Genomic DNA, 20582 nt, shown 5'->3' on the forward strand with positions numbered 1-20582 from the left:
TTCATCTGGTCTGGTGAAACCAAGATTGAACTCTTTGGCCTGAATGCCATGTGTCACATCTAGAGGAAACCTGGCCGTGGGGATGTGTTTCATTGGCAGGGACTGGGAGACTTCAACAAATTACTGAGTTAAGTGTCTGAATACTTATGTAAATGTGATATTTCTGTTTTTAATTTTGAATACATTTGCAAAATGTCTAAAAACCTATTTTTCCGTTGTCATTATGGGGTATTGTGTGTAGATTAATGAGAGGGGGGGTAAACAATTTAATCAATTTTAGAATAAGGCAGTAACGAAACACAATTTTTAAAAAGTGAACGGATCTTAATACTTTCCGAATGCATTGTATGTCTTGAAGGTGCTCAGAAATACGTAAAGTATGTTTCGTATGGCTCTGAGGCCAGGCTGCACTGGTACATGCTGGAACTATCAGGTGTTCTGAGTGTTTCTCCATAATCTACGAAGTCTTCTCCTTCAATTGACACCATGCCTATGTATACCCATTTCATATTTGTTATGATCTTATCATTTACATTTGTGTGTCCTTATAGGTAAAACGTCCTGGAGGCTATGAATGAATGAATGGATTAAGGATTTAGGATTGTGGTGGCAGTAACATTTCAGAGGAAGCTCTCACCAGAACATTGGATTCCTGAATAACTGAGTCAAATTCCAGGGTGTGGATTATTGTCCCTCTGGTTTGTGTTCCCAATTTAAACGTTATAAGCATTTGAATGGAATCACCTGGCCATGCAATCCAATGACACATTATAAACGCTAAAAATAATGCTTACATAACATATTCGTTTTTTCTAAACAATACATTATTGTGGGGTGGGGTTATTGAACTATAAACGAAGAAACGAATAAGCTTTTAACAGACTGATTTCTATCTTTTCATTTGAATGTGACGCACGTGCTCTGCAATAAAAACGAAATAGTACATTAGGACACCCCGAGAACGGTATCTGCAGACACTCCCCTCGGAAGTTACCTGTCACTGAATCTAGTAATCTGCCCAATTAGCTGATTCGCTTTCCATACATCCACTTCTGTTGATCCTTCCCTTTATTTTGCCGAGCCCACTTTCAGACACTACATGTATGACTCCACTGAATTGACGTTCACGATACCTGGAAAATAAAACGGCTTTCAACCCAGACACACCGGTATCTAAACAATTCTGAACAGCGTAACAGAACAGAACAACAAAGTATCTTCCAACGTTATATTTGAATGACAAAACGTCAAGGTGCAAGATTTTGCTTAATATAAGCGGAACCTTGAACTTTTGCAGTTCATAAAACTTCAGAGGACAGACTGTACCATTTGAACGCGCTAGAGGGGCGTGTCATACAACTCCAAGCCATACAAGTCCCGCCTCTGTGTGGATCCTGGAAGAGATTTGGGGATATAAAATGAAGGAACTCTGGCATGCAGCACTTTTGAGTTCATATTATGAACGTCATCAGCTTCATGCCACATTAATTAGACTCATAGTGTAGTCTAATCACTCGAAAACAAGCGAGAGCGTTTGTGTCTCACTGCAACCTCAAAATAATTCCTCACCCGGTCTCTTTGGCACTTCTGTCTGTAGCGCGAACCTCACAGCGCAGCCATGGCCGGCGACGATCAGCGGGCGCTACAGTATGAACAAACTTTGGTAAGTTAACTTGTTGCCACTTCAACTTCACTTCGTTACAAAGCGACAGCGGTGTGTGTTGTCCGTCGTTGCCTGTTTTAACGTCAAGAACGGGTTCAAAGTCTTAGGCCCGCACATAGGGTAGATGAGAAGCGCTCTACCCCTGTTCTCTTTAAAGGAGTTGAGCGTTCCTCACCCGACGCCTGGGCTGGGTAGACTAAGTTTGGTAAAATGAGAGGTCACGACATGCTTATGACAGGTTTATTATTTCACTCTGACAGTTGGTCAAAGAAAGAGTATTTTAAAACTGCATGTACATACAGTAAAGACCGTTCGTGTCAGGCGTTATTTTGAAATCACATCTGGATCTGGCCAGAACAATTCTCTCTCTCTCTCCATCGCCAACGCTTAATGCATAGGCTACACTAGGTGTACATAGTAGGAGTAGTAGCGATCTATTCCGTGCACAAGTAACTGTTGTTCTTATCTTCATACAAACAATACAGTAGTCAGTGCACCTATGTGCCTAGTGCGATTGTGTGCGTGTGTCTATATGCCTAGTGCGATTGTGTGCGTGTGTTGGTTGCATCGACATGTTCGACCCAACAATGGGTACCTTTATTGTTTCGTGGTGGTGGATGGAGAGCCATATTGCAAGGAGATTAACATGTGAAATATGAATATATTAATTAATGATCACCTGTTCTAGTGAAGTGAGTGTCGATATAGTTTCGAATAGGTTATTTGACACGTTCTCCTCTGATAGGGGCTCAAAGGGTGGTCATCACCAGCACACCTAAGGCGAAATGTTGATTAATGGATGCTGCACATATCTGAGCCCTTTCACCACTTTGTTTAAGCTATATAACCAGTGGAGTGCTTTGCCTGGGTGCACTGCTTTGAATAGAAATCAAATGCGTCCTTTGCTGCTGATTGGTATGGAAACCAACAACCCCCATTCGCACTGTGGACCACCTAGACCTATTATATGGCCCCCGGATTGAATGAGTGAAGTGGATCGAGGGCAGAAAGTGCTTGTCAGCCGTGCTTGATGATGTTCCCCGTGAAATGTAACCATAACAGCGCTAACATATATTTCGCATAAAAGCACTGACGGGTCATTTTTGACCCCAAAATGATAATGATTGTAAACAGACAGTCAGTCAATCAAGCAGTAACATTTTGTTTTATTAACCTTTTGTAACACAGGTAAATGGTTTAAAATTCCCCAAAATAAGCATTTATTTGAAAATGTTCGCACTTTTATAGTCAACTTGTTGTGTTTCTGTGATACTCAAAGGCTGAGAAATCCAACTTTGGAATGCAATGGGGTATCAACTCGTCAATTAATTGACAATTGAGAATTTTTAGGGACACGTATGCAGTAGATGCGAAACCTGATTACGGCGTCCACTCATGGTGCTCAGAATGACATAAATCACATTTAAATTATGGTTATTCATCTTAACATGCAACTCGAGGATGCGACGCATGCGTCCTTCTTACCGAATTCCAATGCGCACTTTGAAGAAGTTAGAACAACTGCCACATTGACTTTTCCTCAGCCAACAAGACCAGTAACGAACAGCAAAATCACTAGCCTACGTCAATCTAATATCCCCCATAGTTGACCTATTCTATTGATCATCTTGTCGTTCTGTGCGAGAAAGACATAGCCTATTCTAAACAGACTCTGGGAATGGTGGATCCCCAAAGTCATAAAACCAGTAGGCCTAGGCTACATGCGCACAAGGCAGTAGGCTGAGCACAAATTTTCGTTCCATAATGCAATTGGGGGGAAACTGTCAAAAGCACACATGCTAGCGGTTTCATGTGATAGAGATGAAACTATCCATTATAAATTTAGAAATAGAGGAGATCTAAACATGCACCAACTAGCATGGGTTGCTAATATGACTAGGATTGTAACTTTGGCTACAGGACAGTCAAACGAAGTTAATTTGAAAACCAATGAGAGAAATAGGCTACTGGTTTCAATGGCATATGGAAGTCTCCACTTTGCCTCCACATATCTGTGGTCGGATTCTACTTTGAAGCATGCTAAGACATGCATCATAATATGAAGTAAAATGTTCAAGTTTAAACAATTATGTTTTCAAAATGAATACTGCCTCCAGCTCATTGCAAAGTGGTGTGACGTGCTGAAGCCTAACTATCATTGCTTATATGCATTTGAGTGTTGAATGGGAAGCATGCTTCAATTACCAGTTGAGAAATAAAAATAGCTATTTTTAATCATGGCCAACTGGCGATCAAAACTGTTTTTAACACCCTATCGCATTTATAATTGTTTTGTAGTGACTGGGCTTATAGAGCTACAGTTTCTCAAATACTCCATTGTGAAACGTGCATCTATCTGGCACATTTTTGGCTTATAGGTTCTGTGTTTGTATGCTGTGTTCGTGTGATAAACATAACGATCAACGAAAATACACACGCACCAATTTAATTATAGTAATTATGCAAATGAGTGTATAGACCAACAAGCATGACCGGTCAATTATATTTACATCATCTGTTTTTTCCTCAATGATTAGGCTGAAAAGCATTATTTTGCAATGGGTTTTATTTTCTTCAACAATTGGCCGGCGCCATTTTTATTTATTGGCTTAAAGAAAATTATCCGTCAAAAGCCGGCTATTACCGGCTAACGGAAGACCTGCAACTCAGTTCCAATTGCATTTGAAAGATGAGACTCTTGGTATGGTATGAAGACATCAACTGAAAGCTAAATGTGACCGACCGGCTCGATTCAGTCTTTTACTAGCAAAATGTGAAATGGTGTTTTTTACATTGGACAAAAGTAGAGACTCAGCGCTAGAAAATGGTATATCATTTAACTTGAAATGAAAACAACTTTCTGACCAAATTAGAAACATGTAATATCTGAAAATTTAGCTAGCTAGACTATCTTACCTGTATACATGGATGGCTGCTTCTCCCTCTGTCACGGATGCCATGGTTTCCCTTAGTTTGAAGATGTAATCCGGAGACATGTGTTTACTCCATTCCCTTAGCTATCATACTCTAAATCCACGGATTTCAAAACTTGGTCCTCCAGAATGTGGAGAGCAACACTTATACAGTTCTATTATGTGATATCTTTAAAAAAAAAAGCAACGTTAGAAAGGATTACTGACTCATACTGACCAGCTCAAATAGACAGAAGCGTGCTACATAGCAGAACAATCCGAACTCATCTCTCTGCATGTCCAGCCTATTCATTATCTCAGCCAAGCATGGCTAGCAGGACGGTTGCTGACTTTTTCTATAGCTAAACCAACTAGGCTCATAATTTAACAATTTCATTCGTATTTACAGATGGCATACAAGTTTGTTATTAAATAACATTAAAATTCACATGTTCCAGAAGGCATTTCTGCCCAAAAATGCATTTTACAAAAAAAATGTTTACGTTCAAATGGCTTTCCTGTGAAGTAGTGACGCGTGACATATGTCAAGTTTCCTGAAATGAGTCACAAATATGAATTTACATTTGTATAGTGGCTGTCACGACCGACAGGGGCCACATCTGTGGTCCATATCAACCTCTGTGCCAAATGTGGTGCTTTTTATCACAGTTTACTATTGAGACCAGATTTTCAGTTTAGCCATGCACCACTAGTATTCAAAATATATATTTTTTTATTCCTCCATATTAACACAGAAATCAAGGTAAATAGTTTTTCTGTTGTTGTTGTCTGTAACTAATTGCATGACAGTCCTAACATTTCAGAAGGATACAAATGGTTTTGAAATTGACATTTTTGACCCCATGGGATAAAAATGTACCCCTGTCCGCGCTTTTAAGGTTAAAGTATCTCCGCTTAACTTTAAAGTATCTTGCTAATGTGTAGTGGGCTACACATTAGCGAAGATACTTTAAATCAGGGGTTCTTAATCTTTTCAGCCTGGAACCCAAATGAGAAATTCTGTGTTTTCCTGGGACCCAAGCTTAGGAACATATGCAACTATACGTACATATTGGTACATTTTATTGCCATTATGCCTAAAACAAATGCAATATAGACAAAAACAAATAACAATGAAATTAAATAGCCTTATAAATAGCTAGTTATGTTAATTTTCCCTCATTAAAAACTCTTACATATCTGTCTAGGTTGGAACTGTTGCTGTTAAAATTCAATAAATAATTTTAATTCTGAATTTGAACAAATTGATTGATCATATCACACAGATGCATAACAGAACAGACACGCAGGCGTTTTGATAGTGCAACCTTAAGTAACTGTACGGATGAAGATGAATGATCAGGCTTACTGTACATCTCACTGTAGAAATTGTTGAAAGAAAGTCTAGGTTGGAGCTGTTCCTGTTAAAATACAAGTCATAATTGTTTATTCTAAACTGAAATAAACTGATTGATCCAGGCTGTATCACATCCGTCCGTGACTGGGAGTCCCATAGGGCGGCGCACAATTATCCCAGCGTCGTCCAGGTTTGGCCGGGGTAGGCCGTCACTGTAAATAATGATTTGTTCTTAACTGACTTGCCTAGTTAAATAAAGGTTACATTTAAATAAAACATATTTTAAAAAAACAATCACACGGATGTAGACCAGAAAACACACACAGTCCTAATGAGAGGTGTGTGAATGGTTGAAGTTTTCAACAAGCAGGTCTATTCTGGGCTCAGTTTTTGACAGTACAACACTGAGGTCATGCTCAGCATTGACACTGTTTCTGTACTTGCTTTTTAAGTAATCCGGAGTTGAGAACCCTGACTGACATAGGTATGTGGTGCCAAACTGGATCAGAACATCTACTGCTTTCTCAGTCAGGCAGGATACTGATTCCTGCTGTAGATGAGCAACCCAGAACTGTGTGTGTGTTGGCCTCAAAAAGCATCTTGCTTCAATCAGTTTATTCCAGTTCAGAATAAAAATGATGACTTGTATTTTAACAGCAACGGTTACAAAATAGACTTCTTTTCAACAATAATTTCTACAGTAAGATGTACAGACAGTAGGCCTGATAATTTTTCATCTTCATCCATACTGTTACTTGGGGTTGCACTAACAGTAGCTAGCTAACTTTCTTTGGCTAACAGTAACTATTAGCTGTGTACAAGGCCAGGGGATTGTTTTAAAGAGAAACTCACATCTTCTACTATGAGATACAGTACTCCCTTATTTCTGCTTATCATCACCTGTTATAAAATGACAACAATGCCTTGCTAGCTGACTTACTTTTCCACTGTCGAAGCCCTGTTTCATGAATCACTGTTACCTGAAGCCCTGTTTCCTGAAGCCCTGTTACCTGAAGCCCTGTTACCTGAAGCCCTGTTACCTGAAGCCCTGTTACCTGAAGCCCTGTTAACTGAAGCCCTGTTTCCTGAAGCCCTGTTTCCTGAATCACTGAGTACATTGAGGGAGCTCCTCGTTAATTCTCAAAGTTTATAGGAAAGCGAGAAACTTATTGGTGTATTGGCTTTTCATGACGATTGAACTCTGTCAGAACTTGTTGCTAGCATGAGTCCATTTGGCGAGTGGGAATGACAAGTCAGTGGCTGACAGCGCATCATTTGCTGTTGAACGACAGCGCTGCAGCGTGTGTCGTGGAGTGATCTTCAAGATAACTCCAGAAAACAAAATCTGGTAAACCGCGAAGCACACGGGCATCTCCCGCTCCCACTCGCGCAGTTGCCAAACTGAGCAGAGAGGGCACTGACCAGAGACCGCAGTTGCACTTAGCCAAATCAATTCATTAAATAATTAAACATTTACTCTGACACTTCTCAACACACCATTAACAGGTGCGCGACCCAAACCCATACTTTAAGAAAGGCTGCTTTAAATGTAAAGGCCCATTGAAGTGTGCAACTGTAACTTCTGAAAAGAACAGTTGGGCCTGTTTTTCTTCTATTTAAAGTTTATTTTTACTGAGACCTACCCCTCGCTGTTAAGCTGTGTGTGTGTGTGAATGTGAGGGAGATTACACAATGAGCTGCCCTCTGATTCAGCGCTGGGCACTCTGTCACCCTTGCGGGGTCTCCAACAGGCTCTCTATGAGCTCCAATCTCTGAGGAGTCACTGAACCGATTCATTTTCTAGTCTCTCTGTCTCTGTCTCTCTCTCTCTCTTTTTTCTCACTGACTTCCTCTCTCTATTCCCCTGGTCTTTAGCTACACCGTGACACTGTGCCTTTGTGCCACATTGGCAGCGGCTGTGGTTGTGTGGGCATCGTATGTGGGGTAGAACTGAATGAGACTACTGTAGCTATATCAGAAAGACTAGTTCCACACCACCACACCACAACAAACAGCTATAAGAAACAAACCAGCTGTCCCACATGCAGTACCAGTCAAAAGTTTGGACACATCTACCCATTCAAGGGTTTTTCTTTATTTTTTACTATTTTCTACATTGTAGAATAATAGTGAAGACATCAAAGTATGAAATAGCACATATGGAATCATGTAGTAACCAACAGTGTTAAACAAATCAAAATATATTTTTGATTCTTCAAAGTAGCCACCCATTGCCTAGCTAACAGCTTTGCACACTCTTGGCATTCTCTGAACCAGCTTCTTGAGGAATGTTTTTCCAACAGTCTTGAAGGGGTTCCCACATATGCTGAGCACTTGTTGGCTGCTTTTTTTTCACTCTGCGGTCCAACTCATCCCAAACCATCACAATTGGGTTGAGGTTGGGTGATTGTGGAGGCCAGGTCAACTGATGCAGCACTCTTCTTCTTGGTCAAATTGCCCCTACACAGCCTGGAGGTGTGTTGGGTCATTGTCCTGTTGAAAAACAAAGAGTAGTCCCACTAAGGGCAAACCAGATAGGATGGCGTATCCCTGCAGAATAATGTGGTAGCCATGCTGGTTAAGTGTGCCATGAATTCTAAATAAATCACTGACAGTGTCACGAGCAAAGCACCCCCACACAATCACACCTCCTCCTCCGTACTTCACGTGTGAACCATAAATGCAGAGATCATCTGTTCACCTTCTCTGCGTCTCACAAAGACACGTCGTTTGGAACAAAAATCTCAAATTTGGACTCATCAGACCAAAGTACAGATTTCCACCAGTCAAATGCCAATTGCTCGTGTTTCTTGGCCCAAGCAAGTCTCTTATTCTTATTAGTGTCCTTTAGTAGTGGTTTCTTTGCAGCAATTCGACCATGAAGGTCTGATTCACACAGTCTCCTCTGACCAGTTGATGTTGAGATGTGACCTTTGTCTTAATGATGGACTCGTTTTCTCTTTGCTTATTTGAGCTGTTCTTGCCATAATATGGAATTGGTCTTTTACCAAATAGGGCTATCTGTATACCACCCGTACCTAGTATACCACCCGTACCTTGTCACAACACAACTGATTGGCTCAAACACATTAAGAAGGAAAGAAATTCCACAAATGGACTTCTAACAAGGCACACTTGTTAATTGAAATGCATTCCAGATGACTACCTCATGAAGCTGGTTGAGGGAATGCCAAGAGTGTGCAAAGCTGTCATCAAGGCAAAGGGTGGCTACTTTGAAGAATCTCAAATCTCAAATATATATTCTCCAATGTAGAAAATAGTACAAATAAAGAAAAATATTGTAATGAGTAGGTATGTCAACTTTTGACTGGTACTGTACATTGAGTATTGTATGTCACCCTTTATGTAGTAAGACTTTGCTTATAAATTATTGTGAAGCAGCTATGATATAGATTCAATAAGGAATGCTTATGAAGACTATATGCGTGTTCTATATACGTTTTGGTTCATTTAAAGTGGGACCATCACCGACAGAAGAAGATGGTGATAAACAGCAAAGGTTGGCCCTCAGCTGTCTACCTCTCCATTTAGTGCATGGCATTCTGCCACACTTGTTTTTCACATTCCCCCCTCTATCACCTTGTCTCTTTGAATTCCAGGTACCATCCCTCTCTATCCTCATGTGACATCTCACACAGTCCACTCACAATCTTCCTGACTCCTCTCAGTCATACAAATGCACGTGCGTGCACACACACACACACACACACACACACACACACACACACACACACACACACACACACACACACACACACACACACACACACACACACACACACACACACACACACACACACACACACTCCTCTCTCTCTGTCTTGCTCTCACACTGTCACTTTCACAGCAGTTTCTTTGGCCCACTTTGACCTGCATCTTTTAATGTGACTATTAGCTATCTCCAGCTCAGGGCCTATCCATAAAGAATAAGCGGAAGTCCAAGCGCTCCGGCGTTTGGGATGAACGGGACAAATGGGGCATTAGTGTGTTTAGCCCGCAGGAGACGCAATGTCCCTGGACATCCCTAAATGTTTGTTGTCCCTCTCCGACCCCCCCTCCCTCTCTGTCTGTTTTCCCACTGTATTCTTCGGATGTTCGCTATTCCGAAGTAGGCCACAGGGGACTACAGCGCTAGTGTTCTGAGGCCTGTGATTTTTTTTATTTTGGAACGCTGTTACATTCTGCTCGTGTCATTACCCCTGCAACGCCCCCTCGTTCCCAGGAGTCTTAATTCATTGATTTTCCTGTTCTTTATTTCTCTCCTCCCTCGCTCCCTTCCTCTGTGTCCCTCGTTTACAGACAGCAGATTGTCAGGGCCTGTTCTCTCTGGCTGGGTGTAATGGCTTGTTGTTATTGTGGGGCTCATGGCTCGACCTGGCTAATGGGCTGTGGTTGGGAGTGTGTGTGGGTTGGTGAGAGAGTATACTCCTGTGTGTGTGTTCGTTCAGGTAATGAATCGTCACACAACCCTGATAGAGGCTTAGAGCCTGATGGCTCATAGCTTGTGATGAGGTGTCTTTTTTCGTGTGCGTGTAGAGGAAATTGTTCAGTTTGTCAGATAAGAGCTCTTAGAGCTGATTGATAAGGCAGGACTGAGCCACAGGACAACCCTGGGCCACGCTGACTGATGTTTGATCTTTAGCGCTGAGCAATAGAGCTGTCGTATAGCTATCGTATAATTTTCATAGCTATCACAAACTGACAGGCCACTTTGGAACTTTGCATGGCTGCAGATGTGGAGGAGGCGTGAGAGAGGTCTTTGTGATTTGTACATGACTTAAATTTCATTAATTCAATGAAATAACTTCTATGCTCGCTTCGAGGCAAGCAACACTGAAGCATGCATGAGAGTATCAGCTGTTCTGGACGACTGTGTGACGGCACGCTCACTGGACGACACGATCTCCGTAGCTGATGTGAGTAAGACCTTTAAACAGGTATACATGTACAAGGCCGCAGGACCAGACACATTACCCCGACGTGTACCCCCGAGCATGCGCTGACCAACTGGCAAGTGTCTTCTCTGACATTTTCAAACTCTCCTTGACTGAGTCTGTAATACCAACATGCTTCAAGCAAACCACCATAGTCCCTGTGCCCAGGAACACTAAGGTAACCTGCCTAAATGACTACCAACCCGTAGCACTCACTTCTGTAGCCATGAAGTGCTTTGAAAGGCTGGTCATGGCTCACATCAACACCATTATCCCAGAAACCCTAGACCACACTCCAATTTGCATTCCACCCCAACAGATGCACAGATGAAGCAATCTCTATTGCACTCCACACTGCCCTTTCCCACCTGGACAAAAGGAACACTAATGTGAGAACTCTATTAACTTCTTGAAACTCCCCATCCAGGATCCGGGTTTGTGACTAAAGCCTCAGGCTCATTAGCATAACGCAACGTTAACGATTTCTGAAAATCGCAAATAAAATGAAAATAATGCGTCTGCTCTCAAGCTTAGCCTTTTCTTAACAACACTGTCATCTCAGATTTTCAAAATATGCTTTTGAACCATAGAAATTGACTAATTTGTGTAAGAGTATGCAAAGCTAGCATAGCATTTTGAGTAGCATTTAGCACGCAACATTTTCACAAAAACCAGATAACCAAATAAATAAAATCATTTACCTTTGAAGAGCTTCTGATGTTTTCAATGAGGAGACTCTCAGTTACATACCAAATGCGCAGTTTTTCTTGAAAGCGTCTGTGTGTAGGAGAAATCGTTCCGTTTTCTACATTGCGTCTGGCTACCGAAACGAACCGAAAATTCAGTCACCTACAACGTAAAACTTTTTACGGATTAACTACATAATATCGACCGAAACATGGCAAACGTTGTTTGGAATCAATCCTCAAGGTGTTTTTTCACATATCTCTTCATTGATATGCAGTTCGTGGAAGCTTGCTTTCCTCTCTGTATCCCATGGAAAAATACTGGCAGGTGACTTTTGCGCACCAATTTCGGCGCAGGACACCGGGCGGACACCTGGTAAATGTGGTCTCTTATGGTCAATCTTCCAATGATCTGCCTACAAATACGTCACAATGCTGCAGACACCTTGGGGAAACGACAGAAAGGGCAGGCTCATTCCTCTCGCATTCACAGCCATATAAGGAGACAATGGAAAACAGAGCCTCAAAAATCCTGCTCATTTCCTGGATGCCGTCTCATCTTGGTTTTGCCTGAAGCTCACGTTCTAGGGCACGCACAGAAAATATCTTGGTAGTTCTGGACACGTCAGAGTGTTTTCTTTCGAATGCTATCAATTATATGCATAGTCGAGCATCTTTTTGTGATAAAATATCTTGTTTAAAACGGGAACGTTTTTCATCCAAAAATGAAATAGCGCCCCCAGAGCATCAACAGGTTAATTGACTACAGCAGACTCTGCGTTCAACACCGTAGTGCTCTCAAAGCTCATCAATAAGCTAAGGACCCTGGGACTAAACACCTCCCACTGCAACTGGACCCTGGACTTCCTGATGGGCCGCCCCCAGGTGGTAAGGGTAGGTAACAACACATTTGCCACGCTGATCCTCAAAACTGGGGCCCGTCAGGGGCGCGTGTGCAGTCCCCTCCTGCACTCCCTGTTCACTCATGACTGCAGGCACGACTCCAACACCATCATTAAGTTTGCTGACGACACAACAGTGGTAGGCCTGAACACCGACAACTATGAGACAGTCTATAAGAAGGAGGCAACAGACCTGTCCGTGTGGTGCCATGATAATAACCTCTCCCTCAACATGATCAAGACAAAAGAGATGATTGTGGACTACAGGAAAAGGAGGACCGAGCACGCCCCATTCTCATCGAAGGGGCCGTAATGAAGCAGGTTGAGAGCTTCAAGTTCCTTGGTGTCCACATCACCAACAAACTATCATGGTCCAAACACACCAAGACAATCGTGAAGAGGGCACCACATAGCCTATTCCCCCTCAGGAGACTGAACATATTTGGCATGGGTCCTAAGATCCTCAAAGTTCTACAGCTGCACCATCAAGAGCATCTACTGGTTGCATCACTGCCTGGTATGGCAACTGCTCGGCCTCCGACCGCAAGGCGCTACAGAGGGTAGTGCGTACGGCCCAGTACAACACTGGGGCCAAGCTTCCTACCATCCAGGACCTCTACAGTTGAAGTTGGAAGTTTACATAAACCTTAGCCAAATACATTTAAACTCAGTTTTTCACAATTCCTGACATTTAGTCCCAGTAAAAATTCCCTGTCTTAGGTCAGTTAGGATCACCACTTTATTTTAAGAATGTGAAATGTCAGAATAATAGTAGAGTGATTTATTTCAGCTGTTATTTATTTCATCACATTCCCAGTGGGTCAGAAGTTTACATACACTCAATTAGTATTTGGTAGCATTGCCTATAAATTGTTTAACTTGGGTCAAATGTTTCGGGTAGCCTTCCACAAGCTTCCCACAATAAGTTGGGTGAATGTTGGCCCATTCCTCCTGACAGAGCTGGTGTTGCTGAGTCAGGTTTGTAGGCCTCTTTGCTCGTACATTTGTTTTCAGTTCTGACTGAATAGGATAGAGGTCAGGGCTTTGTGATGACCACTCCAATACCTTGACTTTGTTGTCCTTAAGCCATTTTTCCACAACTTTGGAAGTATGCTTGGGGTCATTGTCCATTTGGAAGACCCATTTGCAACCAAGCTTTAACTTCCTGACTGATGTCTTGAGATGTTGCTTCAATATATATCCACATAATTTTCCTGCCTCATGACGCCATCTATTTTGTGAAGTGCACCAGTCTCTCTTGCAGCAATGCCCCCCCACAACATGATGCTTCCACCCCTGTGCTTCATGATTGGGATGTTGTTCTTCCGCTTGCAAGCCTCCCCCTTTTTCCTCCAAACATAATGATGGTCATTATGGCTAAACAGTTCTGTTTTTGTTTCATCAGACCAGAGAACATTTTTCCAAAAAGTATGATCTTTGTCCCCATGTGCAGGTGCAAACCGTAGCCTGGCCTTTTTTTATGGCGGTTTTGGAGCAGTGGCTTCATCCTTGCTGAGGAGCCTTTCAGGTTATGTCGATATAGGACTCGTTTTACTGTGGATATAGATACTTTTGTACCTGTTTCTTCCAGCATCTTCAGAAGGTCCTTTGCTGTTGTTCTGGGATTGATTTGCACTTTTCGCACCGAAGTACGTTCATCTCTAGGAGACAGAACGCATCTCCTTCCTGAGCGGTATGACGGCTGTGTTTTCCCATGGTGTTTATACTTGCATACTATTGTTTGTACAGATGAACATGATACTGTACCGGTCTTCTTCCTCCTCTGACAAGGAGTAGTGGGAAGGATCGGAGGACCAATGTGCAGCGTGGTAAGTGTCCATATTTAAAAAAAAAAGAACTTGAACACTGAACAACAAAGTGAACTAACGAAACCGAAACAGTTCTGTCTGGTGCAGAATACAAACACTCACACGGGAAAATAATCACCCTCCACTCAAAAGTGAAACCAGGCTACCTAAGTATGGTTCTCAATCAGGGACAACGATTGACAGCTGCCTCTGATTGTGAACCATACCAGGCCAAACACAGAAATCCCAAATTATAGAAAAAGGATCATAGACTGCCCACCCCAACTCACGCCCTGACCATACTGACCATACTAAAACAAGGACAAAACAAAGGAACTAAGGTCCCCCCCCCCCAAAGGTGCGGACTCCAGCCGCCAAACCTGAACCTATAGGGGAGGGTCTGGGTGGGCGTCTGTCCGCGGTGGCGGCTCTGGCGTGGGACGTGGACCCCACTCCACCATAGTTTTTGTCCGCCTCTTCACCTGCCTCCGTCACCTCTTTAGAGTGGCGACCCTCGCCGCCGACCTCGGACTGGGGACCCTAGCCCCGGGTCCCGAATGGACGGGAGATTCCGGCAGCACCGGACGGACGGGAGATTCCGGCAGCAGCGGACAGGCGGGAGACTCTGGCAGCTCCGGAGTGAAGGGCGAATCCGGCAGCGCCGGAGTGACGGGCGATTTTGGCAGCTCCTGGCTGACGGACGGCTCTGGCAGCTCCTGACTGACGGGCGGCTCTGGCAGCTCCTGACTGACGGGCGGCTCTGGCAGCTCCTGGCTGACGGGCAGCTCCTGGCTGACGGGCAGCTCCTGGCTGACGTGCGGCTCTGGCAGCTCCTGGCTGACGGGCGGCTCTGGCAGCTCTGGGCAGGAGGAAGACTCTGGCAGCACTGGGCAGGCGGGAGCACCTGTAGGGAGGAGACGGAGAGACAGCCTGGTGCAGTGGGCTGCCACCGGAGGGCTGGTGCGTGGAGAAGGCACCGGATAGACGGGACCGTAGAGGCGCACTGGAGGTCTCGAGCACCGAGCCTGCCCAACCCTACCTGGCTGAATGCTCCCCGTAGGCAGGCCAGTGCGGCGAGGTGGAATAGCCCGCACTGGGCTGTGCTGGCGAACCGGGGACACCATGCGTAGGGCTGGTGCCATGTACCCCGGCCCGAGGAGACGCACTGGAGACCAGATGCGCTGAGCCGGCTTCATGGCACCTGGCTCGATGCCCACTCTAGCCCGGCCGATACGAGGCGCTGCTATGTACCGCACCGGTCTATGCCTGCGCACCGGGGAGACCTTGCGCACCGGGGAGACCTTGCGCCTCACGGCATAACATGGTGCCTGCCCGGTCCACCTCTCTCCACGTTAAGCATGGGGAGTGTGCTCAGGTCTCCTACCTGACTTAGCCACACTCCCCGTGTGCTCCCCCCAAGACATTTTTGGGGCTGCCTCTCGTCCCAGCCGTGCTGCCTCCTCATACCACCGCCTCTCAGCTTTCGTCTCTCGGCTCCAGCTCTGCCTTGGGGCAGCGATATTCTCCCGGCTGTACCCAGGGTCCCTTGCCATCCAAGATCTCCTCCCAAGTCCAGGAGTCTTGAACCCACTGCTCCTGGATACCACGCTGCTTGGTCCGGTTGTGGTGGGTGATTCTGTAACGGTCTTCTTCCTCCTCTAATGAGGAGTAGTAGGAAGGATCGGAGGATCAATGCGCAGCGTGGTAAGTGTCCATATTTTTAATAAAGAAATTGACCACTGAACAAAAACAAAAAAGTGAACTAACGAAACCGAAACAGTTCTGTCTGGTGCAGAATACAAACACTCACATGGAAAATAATCACCCACCACTCAAAAGTGAAACCAAGCTACCTATGTATGGTTCTCAATCAGGGACAATAATTGACAGCTCTGATTGAGAACCATACCAGGCCAAACACAGAAATCTCAAATTATAGAAAAAGGAACATAGACTGCCCACCCCAACTCATGCCCTGACCATACTAAAACAAGGACAAAACAAAGGAACTAAGGTCAGAACGTGACAGGTACCTTCAGGCGCTTGGAAATTGCTCCCAAGGATGAACCAGACTTGTGGAGGTCTACATTTTTTTCTGAGGTATTGGCTGATTTATTTAGGTTTTCCCATGATGTCAAGCAAAGAGGCACTGAGTTTGAAGGTAGGCCTTGAAATACATCCACAGGTACACCTCCAATTGACTCAAATGGTGTCAATTAGCCTGCGAACATGAAGGCTGCCTGGTCTAAAGTGGACGAGTCCTACCCTCACATCACACCCATTGGCTGTGCTGCTCATGCATTGAATCTGCTCCTCAAGGACATAATGACACTGAAAACAATGGATACACTCTACAAGAGAGCCAAGGAAATGGTTAGAAGCTTCTAAAGCCATGACATTATTTTCTGGAATTTTTCAAGTTGTTTAAAAGGCACAGTCTATTTAGTGTATATAAACTTCTGACCCACTGGAATTGTGATACGGTGAATTATAAGTGAAATAATCTGTCTGTAAACAATTGTTGTAAAAATTAATTGTGTCATGCACAAAGTAATGTCCTAACCGACTTGCCAAAACTATAGTTTGTTAACAAGAAATGTGTGGAGTGGTTGAAAAACAAGTTTTAATAACTCCAACCTAAGTATGTATCCTTCCGACTTCAACTGTATACCAGGCGGTGTCAGAGGAAGGCCCTAAAAATTGTCAGACACCAGCCTTCCTAGTCATAGACTGTTCTCTCTGCTATCGCACGTCTAGCGGTACCCGGAGCAGCAAGTCTAGGTTCAAAAGGCTTCTTAACATCTTCGACCCCCCCCCCCAAGCCATAAACTCCTGAACAGATAATCAAATGGCTACCCAGACTATTTCAATCAAATTTTTGTATCAAGCCCTTTTTCATCAGCTGATGTCACAAAGTGCTGTTCAGAAGCCCAGCCTAAAACCCCAAACAGCAATCAACGCAGGTGTAGTTGCACCGTGGCTAGGAAAAACTCCCTAGAAAGGCCAGAACCTAGGAAGAAACCTAGAGAGGAACTAGGCTATGAGGGGTGGCCAGTCCTCTTCTGGCTGTGCCGGGTGGAGATTATAACAGAACATGGCCAAGATGTTCAAATGTTCATAGATGACCAGCAGGATCAAATAATAATAATCACAGTGGTTTTTGAGGGTGCAACAGCACCTTAGGAGTAAATGTCAGTTGGCTTTTCATAGCCGATCACTCAGAGTATCTCTACCGCTCCTGCTGTCTCTAGAGTTGAAAAGAGTTGAAAATCTACACATAGTCACTAACTCTACCTTACATGTACGTATTACCTCAATTACCTTGACTAACCGGTGCCCCCGCACATTGACTCTGTATCTGTACCCCCTCTTTAATTATTTGTTATTTATTTACTTATCTATATTTTACTTAACACTTATTTTTCTTAACTGCATTGTTGGTTAAGGGCTTGTAAGTAAGCATTTTACAGTAAGATATACACCTGTTGTATTAGGTGCATGTGACAAATAACATGTGATTTGATTTATGTCTGGTGACAACCAAGGTCTATGTACATTCAGAATAAATCAAGGGATTGTTGATGTTTGTGTAAATATTATAATGATGACCCATGGCTTTATAGGAAGTGAGTGGAACAAAGTGTCAATCTAGTGTGTGTGTGCGTGTCTGCGTGTGTGTGTCTGGCTGTGAAACAAGGTAATTTGTAACCGAGTGTTCTTTGCCTGCTGGTCCTTTCTTTGGTAATCTGGCTTTATGTAGCCGCCAGCTCGTTTGATGTCAGCTCCTACAGCCATAATGGAATTTTACCTCTTTATCCTTTTTCGTTGTCACTCTTCCCCTCTCTTTAACTATCACTACATCATTCCTGCTCATTAAATGATGGTTGTTTTGTCTTGTTGTCAACAGGGCACGTGTGTGTGTGTGTGTTTACTGCCAGGAGAAAGGGAACCTTTCATACATGTGTTAATAAGGCAATAGAGGATTCCAGATAAGATCAAAAGCCAATCCAGCTTTACAAAAGGTGACCCTGTTTACAAATGAGCACGGAATTTCCATGTAAAAGGACCCATGAGCACCAACTTGAAGTTCATAGGAGCATGTCAAATGAAAGCGCATGTAAATTAAGGTGCATGTATCTTTTTTTTTAACCATTTCTAGGGTAGCACATTTTGGGGAATATTCAAAGGTGGAAACTTTCCATGGGAATTAACGGGAATATATGGGAATTAATGTAAATATATGCACATTAATATTAATACCGTTTAAATGTAGATGTTTTTTGCATTGGATATATTTACCATATCATATGGAGACAGAAACAAATATTTTACCTTATCATAAGTAGACATAATTGCAAATGATAAAATCCTTCCAATAGAAAAAAAAAAACTTTTGTTACAAATTAATTAAATGAGTTGACTCTTCACATTGGATGATTTCACTGACCAACAAAAGGGAATATTGAATGATCCCCAATGATCCATTGCATCTCCCAAAAACGTTTTCAACATACATCTGTAAAATGCTAGTCCAGGAACTAAAGCTTTGGTTGTCTTCCTCTCAGGTTCCATGTATTCTCCCTGGACCTCCTCAATGTCCACCTGTTGAACATCAGACTCTGAAGCCTCATCTTCACTGTCACTTTACAACCTTTTTGAGGATGGTTCGTTATCAGCCTCAAAAAGCCTAAAATTTGCCTTTATGGCCACCAATTTTTCAACCCTTGTATTGGTCAGCCTGTTGCGTGCTTTGGTGTGTGTGTTGCCAAACAAGGACCAGTTGCACCCTGAGGCGGCTGATGTTGGTGGGATTTGGAGGAGGATGGAGGCAACAGGGGAAAGAGCCTCAGATCCGCAAAGTCCCTTCCACCAGGTGGCTGATGAGATATGTTGGCACGACTGCCATATTGTATCTCCATCCGAAAGCCCTTGCTTGGAAGTGTACTTCGCCAGAACCTTGCCCTTATCCAGACCAAGGTGGCGAGACACAGTAGTGATGACACCATAGGCCTTGCTGATCTCTGCACCAGACAGGATGCTCTTGCCAGCAGGGCAGTACAGATTTCTTCTCTTACATCTGCAAGCAGATTCTGAACATCAGACAGGATGGCATTGTCTCCCTCAATCTGTGCAATGGCTTCTGCTATAGGTTTCAGGAGTTTCAGGCTGCTTACCACTCTCCCAAAATACATCATCCAGGAGGATCCTCTTGATGGGGCTGTCCATATCGGCAGACTGTGATATGGCCATTTCTTGGAGAGACTCCTTCCCCTCCAGGAGACTGTCAAACATGATGACAACACCACCCCAATAGGTGTTGCTGGGCAGCTTCAATGTGGTGCTCTTATTTTTCTCACTTTGCTTGGTGAGGTAGAGTGCTGCTAAAACTTGACCCTTCACATACCTAACCATTTCCTTGGCTCTTTTGTAGAGTGTATCCATTGTTTTCAGTGTCATGATGTCCTTGAGGAGCAGATTCAATGCATGAGCAGCCCAGCCAATGGGTGTGATGTGAGGGTAGGACTCCTCCACTTTAGACCAAGCAGCCTTCATGTTCGCAGCATTGTCTGTCACCAGTGCAAATACCTTCTGTGGTCCAAGGTCATTGATAACTGCCTTCAGCTCATCTGCAATGTACAGACCAGTGTGTCTTTTGTCCCTTGTGTCTGTGCTCTTGTAGAATACTGGTTGAGGGGTGGAGATGATGTAGTTAATTATTCCTTGCCAACAAACATTTGACTACTCATCAGAGATGATTGCAATACAGTCTGCTTTCACTATGATTTGCTTGACCTTCACTTGAACTCTGTTGAACTTTGCATCCAGCAAATGAGTAGATAGAGCATGTCTGGTTGGAGGGGTGTATGCTGGTCGAAGAACATTCAGAAATCTCTTCCAATACACATTGCCTGTGAGCATCAGAGGTGAACCAGTTGCATACAGTGGTTGCTCCACTAAAAGTTTTCCGATTATGCTACGGTACTTAGAGGTAATTTGTGACCCGATTCAGGAAACTAGGCATATGTCGCAAGTCATGACTTCACAGGAGAGCATTTTCAACGTAAAAAAAAAGTATTTGATCAAAATGCGTTTTTTGGGGCAGAAATGCCTTCTCGAACTTGTGAACTTTCACGTGCCTTAATATCAATCTTATGACGTCTGTAAATACAAATAAAATTGTTAAATTACGGAGCCTAGTTGGTTAAGCTACAGAAATAGACAGCAACCTTCCCATTAGCCATGATTGACTGAGATGATGAGTGGGCTGGACATGCCTGATAGACGAGTTTGGATTGGTC

At 43.6% G+C, this 20582-nt stretch overlaps 1 protein-coding gene across 5 annotated transcripts in view; it reads left to right on the plus strand.

Annotated features, from left to right (window-relative positions):
• The first annotated feature begins 1397 nt into the window (after nucleotides 1-1397).
• The window catches only part of LOC135553087 (chloride channel protein 2-like), a 213633-nt gene continuing 194448 nt past the window's right edge, over nucleotides 1398-20582 (plus strand). For 4 of the 5 annotated variants that reach the window (XM_064985180.1, XM_064985183.1, XM_064985181.1 and 1 more), the window contains exon 1: nucleotides 1398-1663. In XM_064985180.1, coding sequence (XP_064841252.1) covers nucleotides 1619-1663 — 45 coding nt within the window. In that variant the 5' untranslated portion in view covers nucleotides 1398-1618. The remainder of the gene's footprint in view (nucleotides 1664-20582) is intronic. The other variant, XM_064985184.1, reaches the window with a different exon arrangement.

Source organism: Oncorhynchus masou, chromosome 13 (genome assembly GCF_036934945.1).
Source record: "Oncorhynchus masou masou isolate Uvic2021 chromosome 13, UVic_Omas_1.1, whole genome shotgun sequence".
Classification (NCBI taxonomy): domain Eukaryota; kingdom Metazoa; phylum Chordata; class Actinopteri; order Salmoniformes; family Salmonidae; genus Oncorhynchus; species Oncorhynchus masou.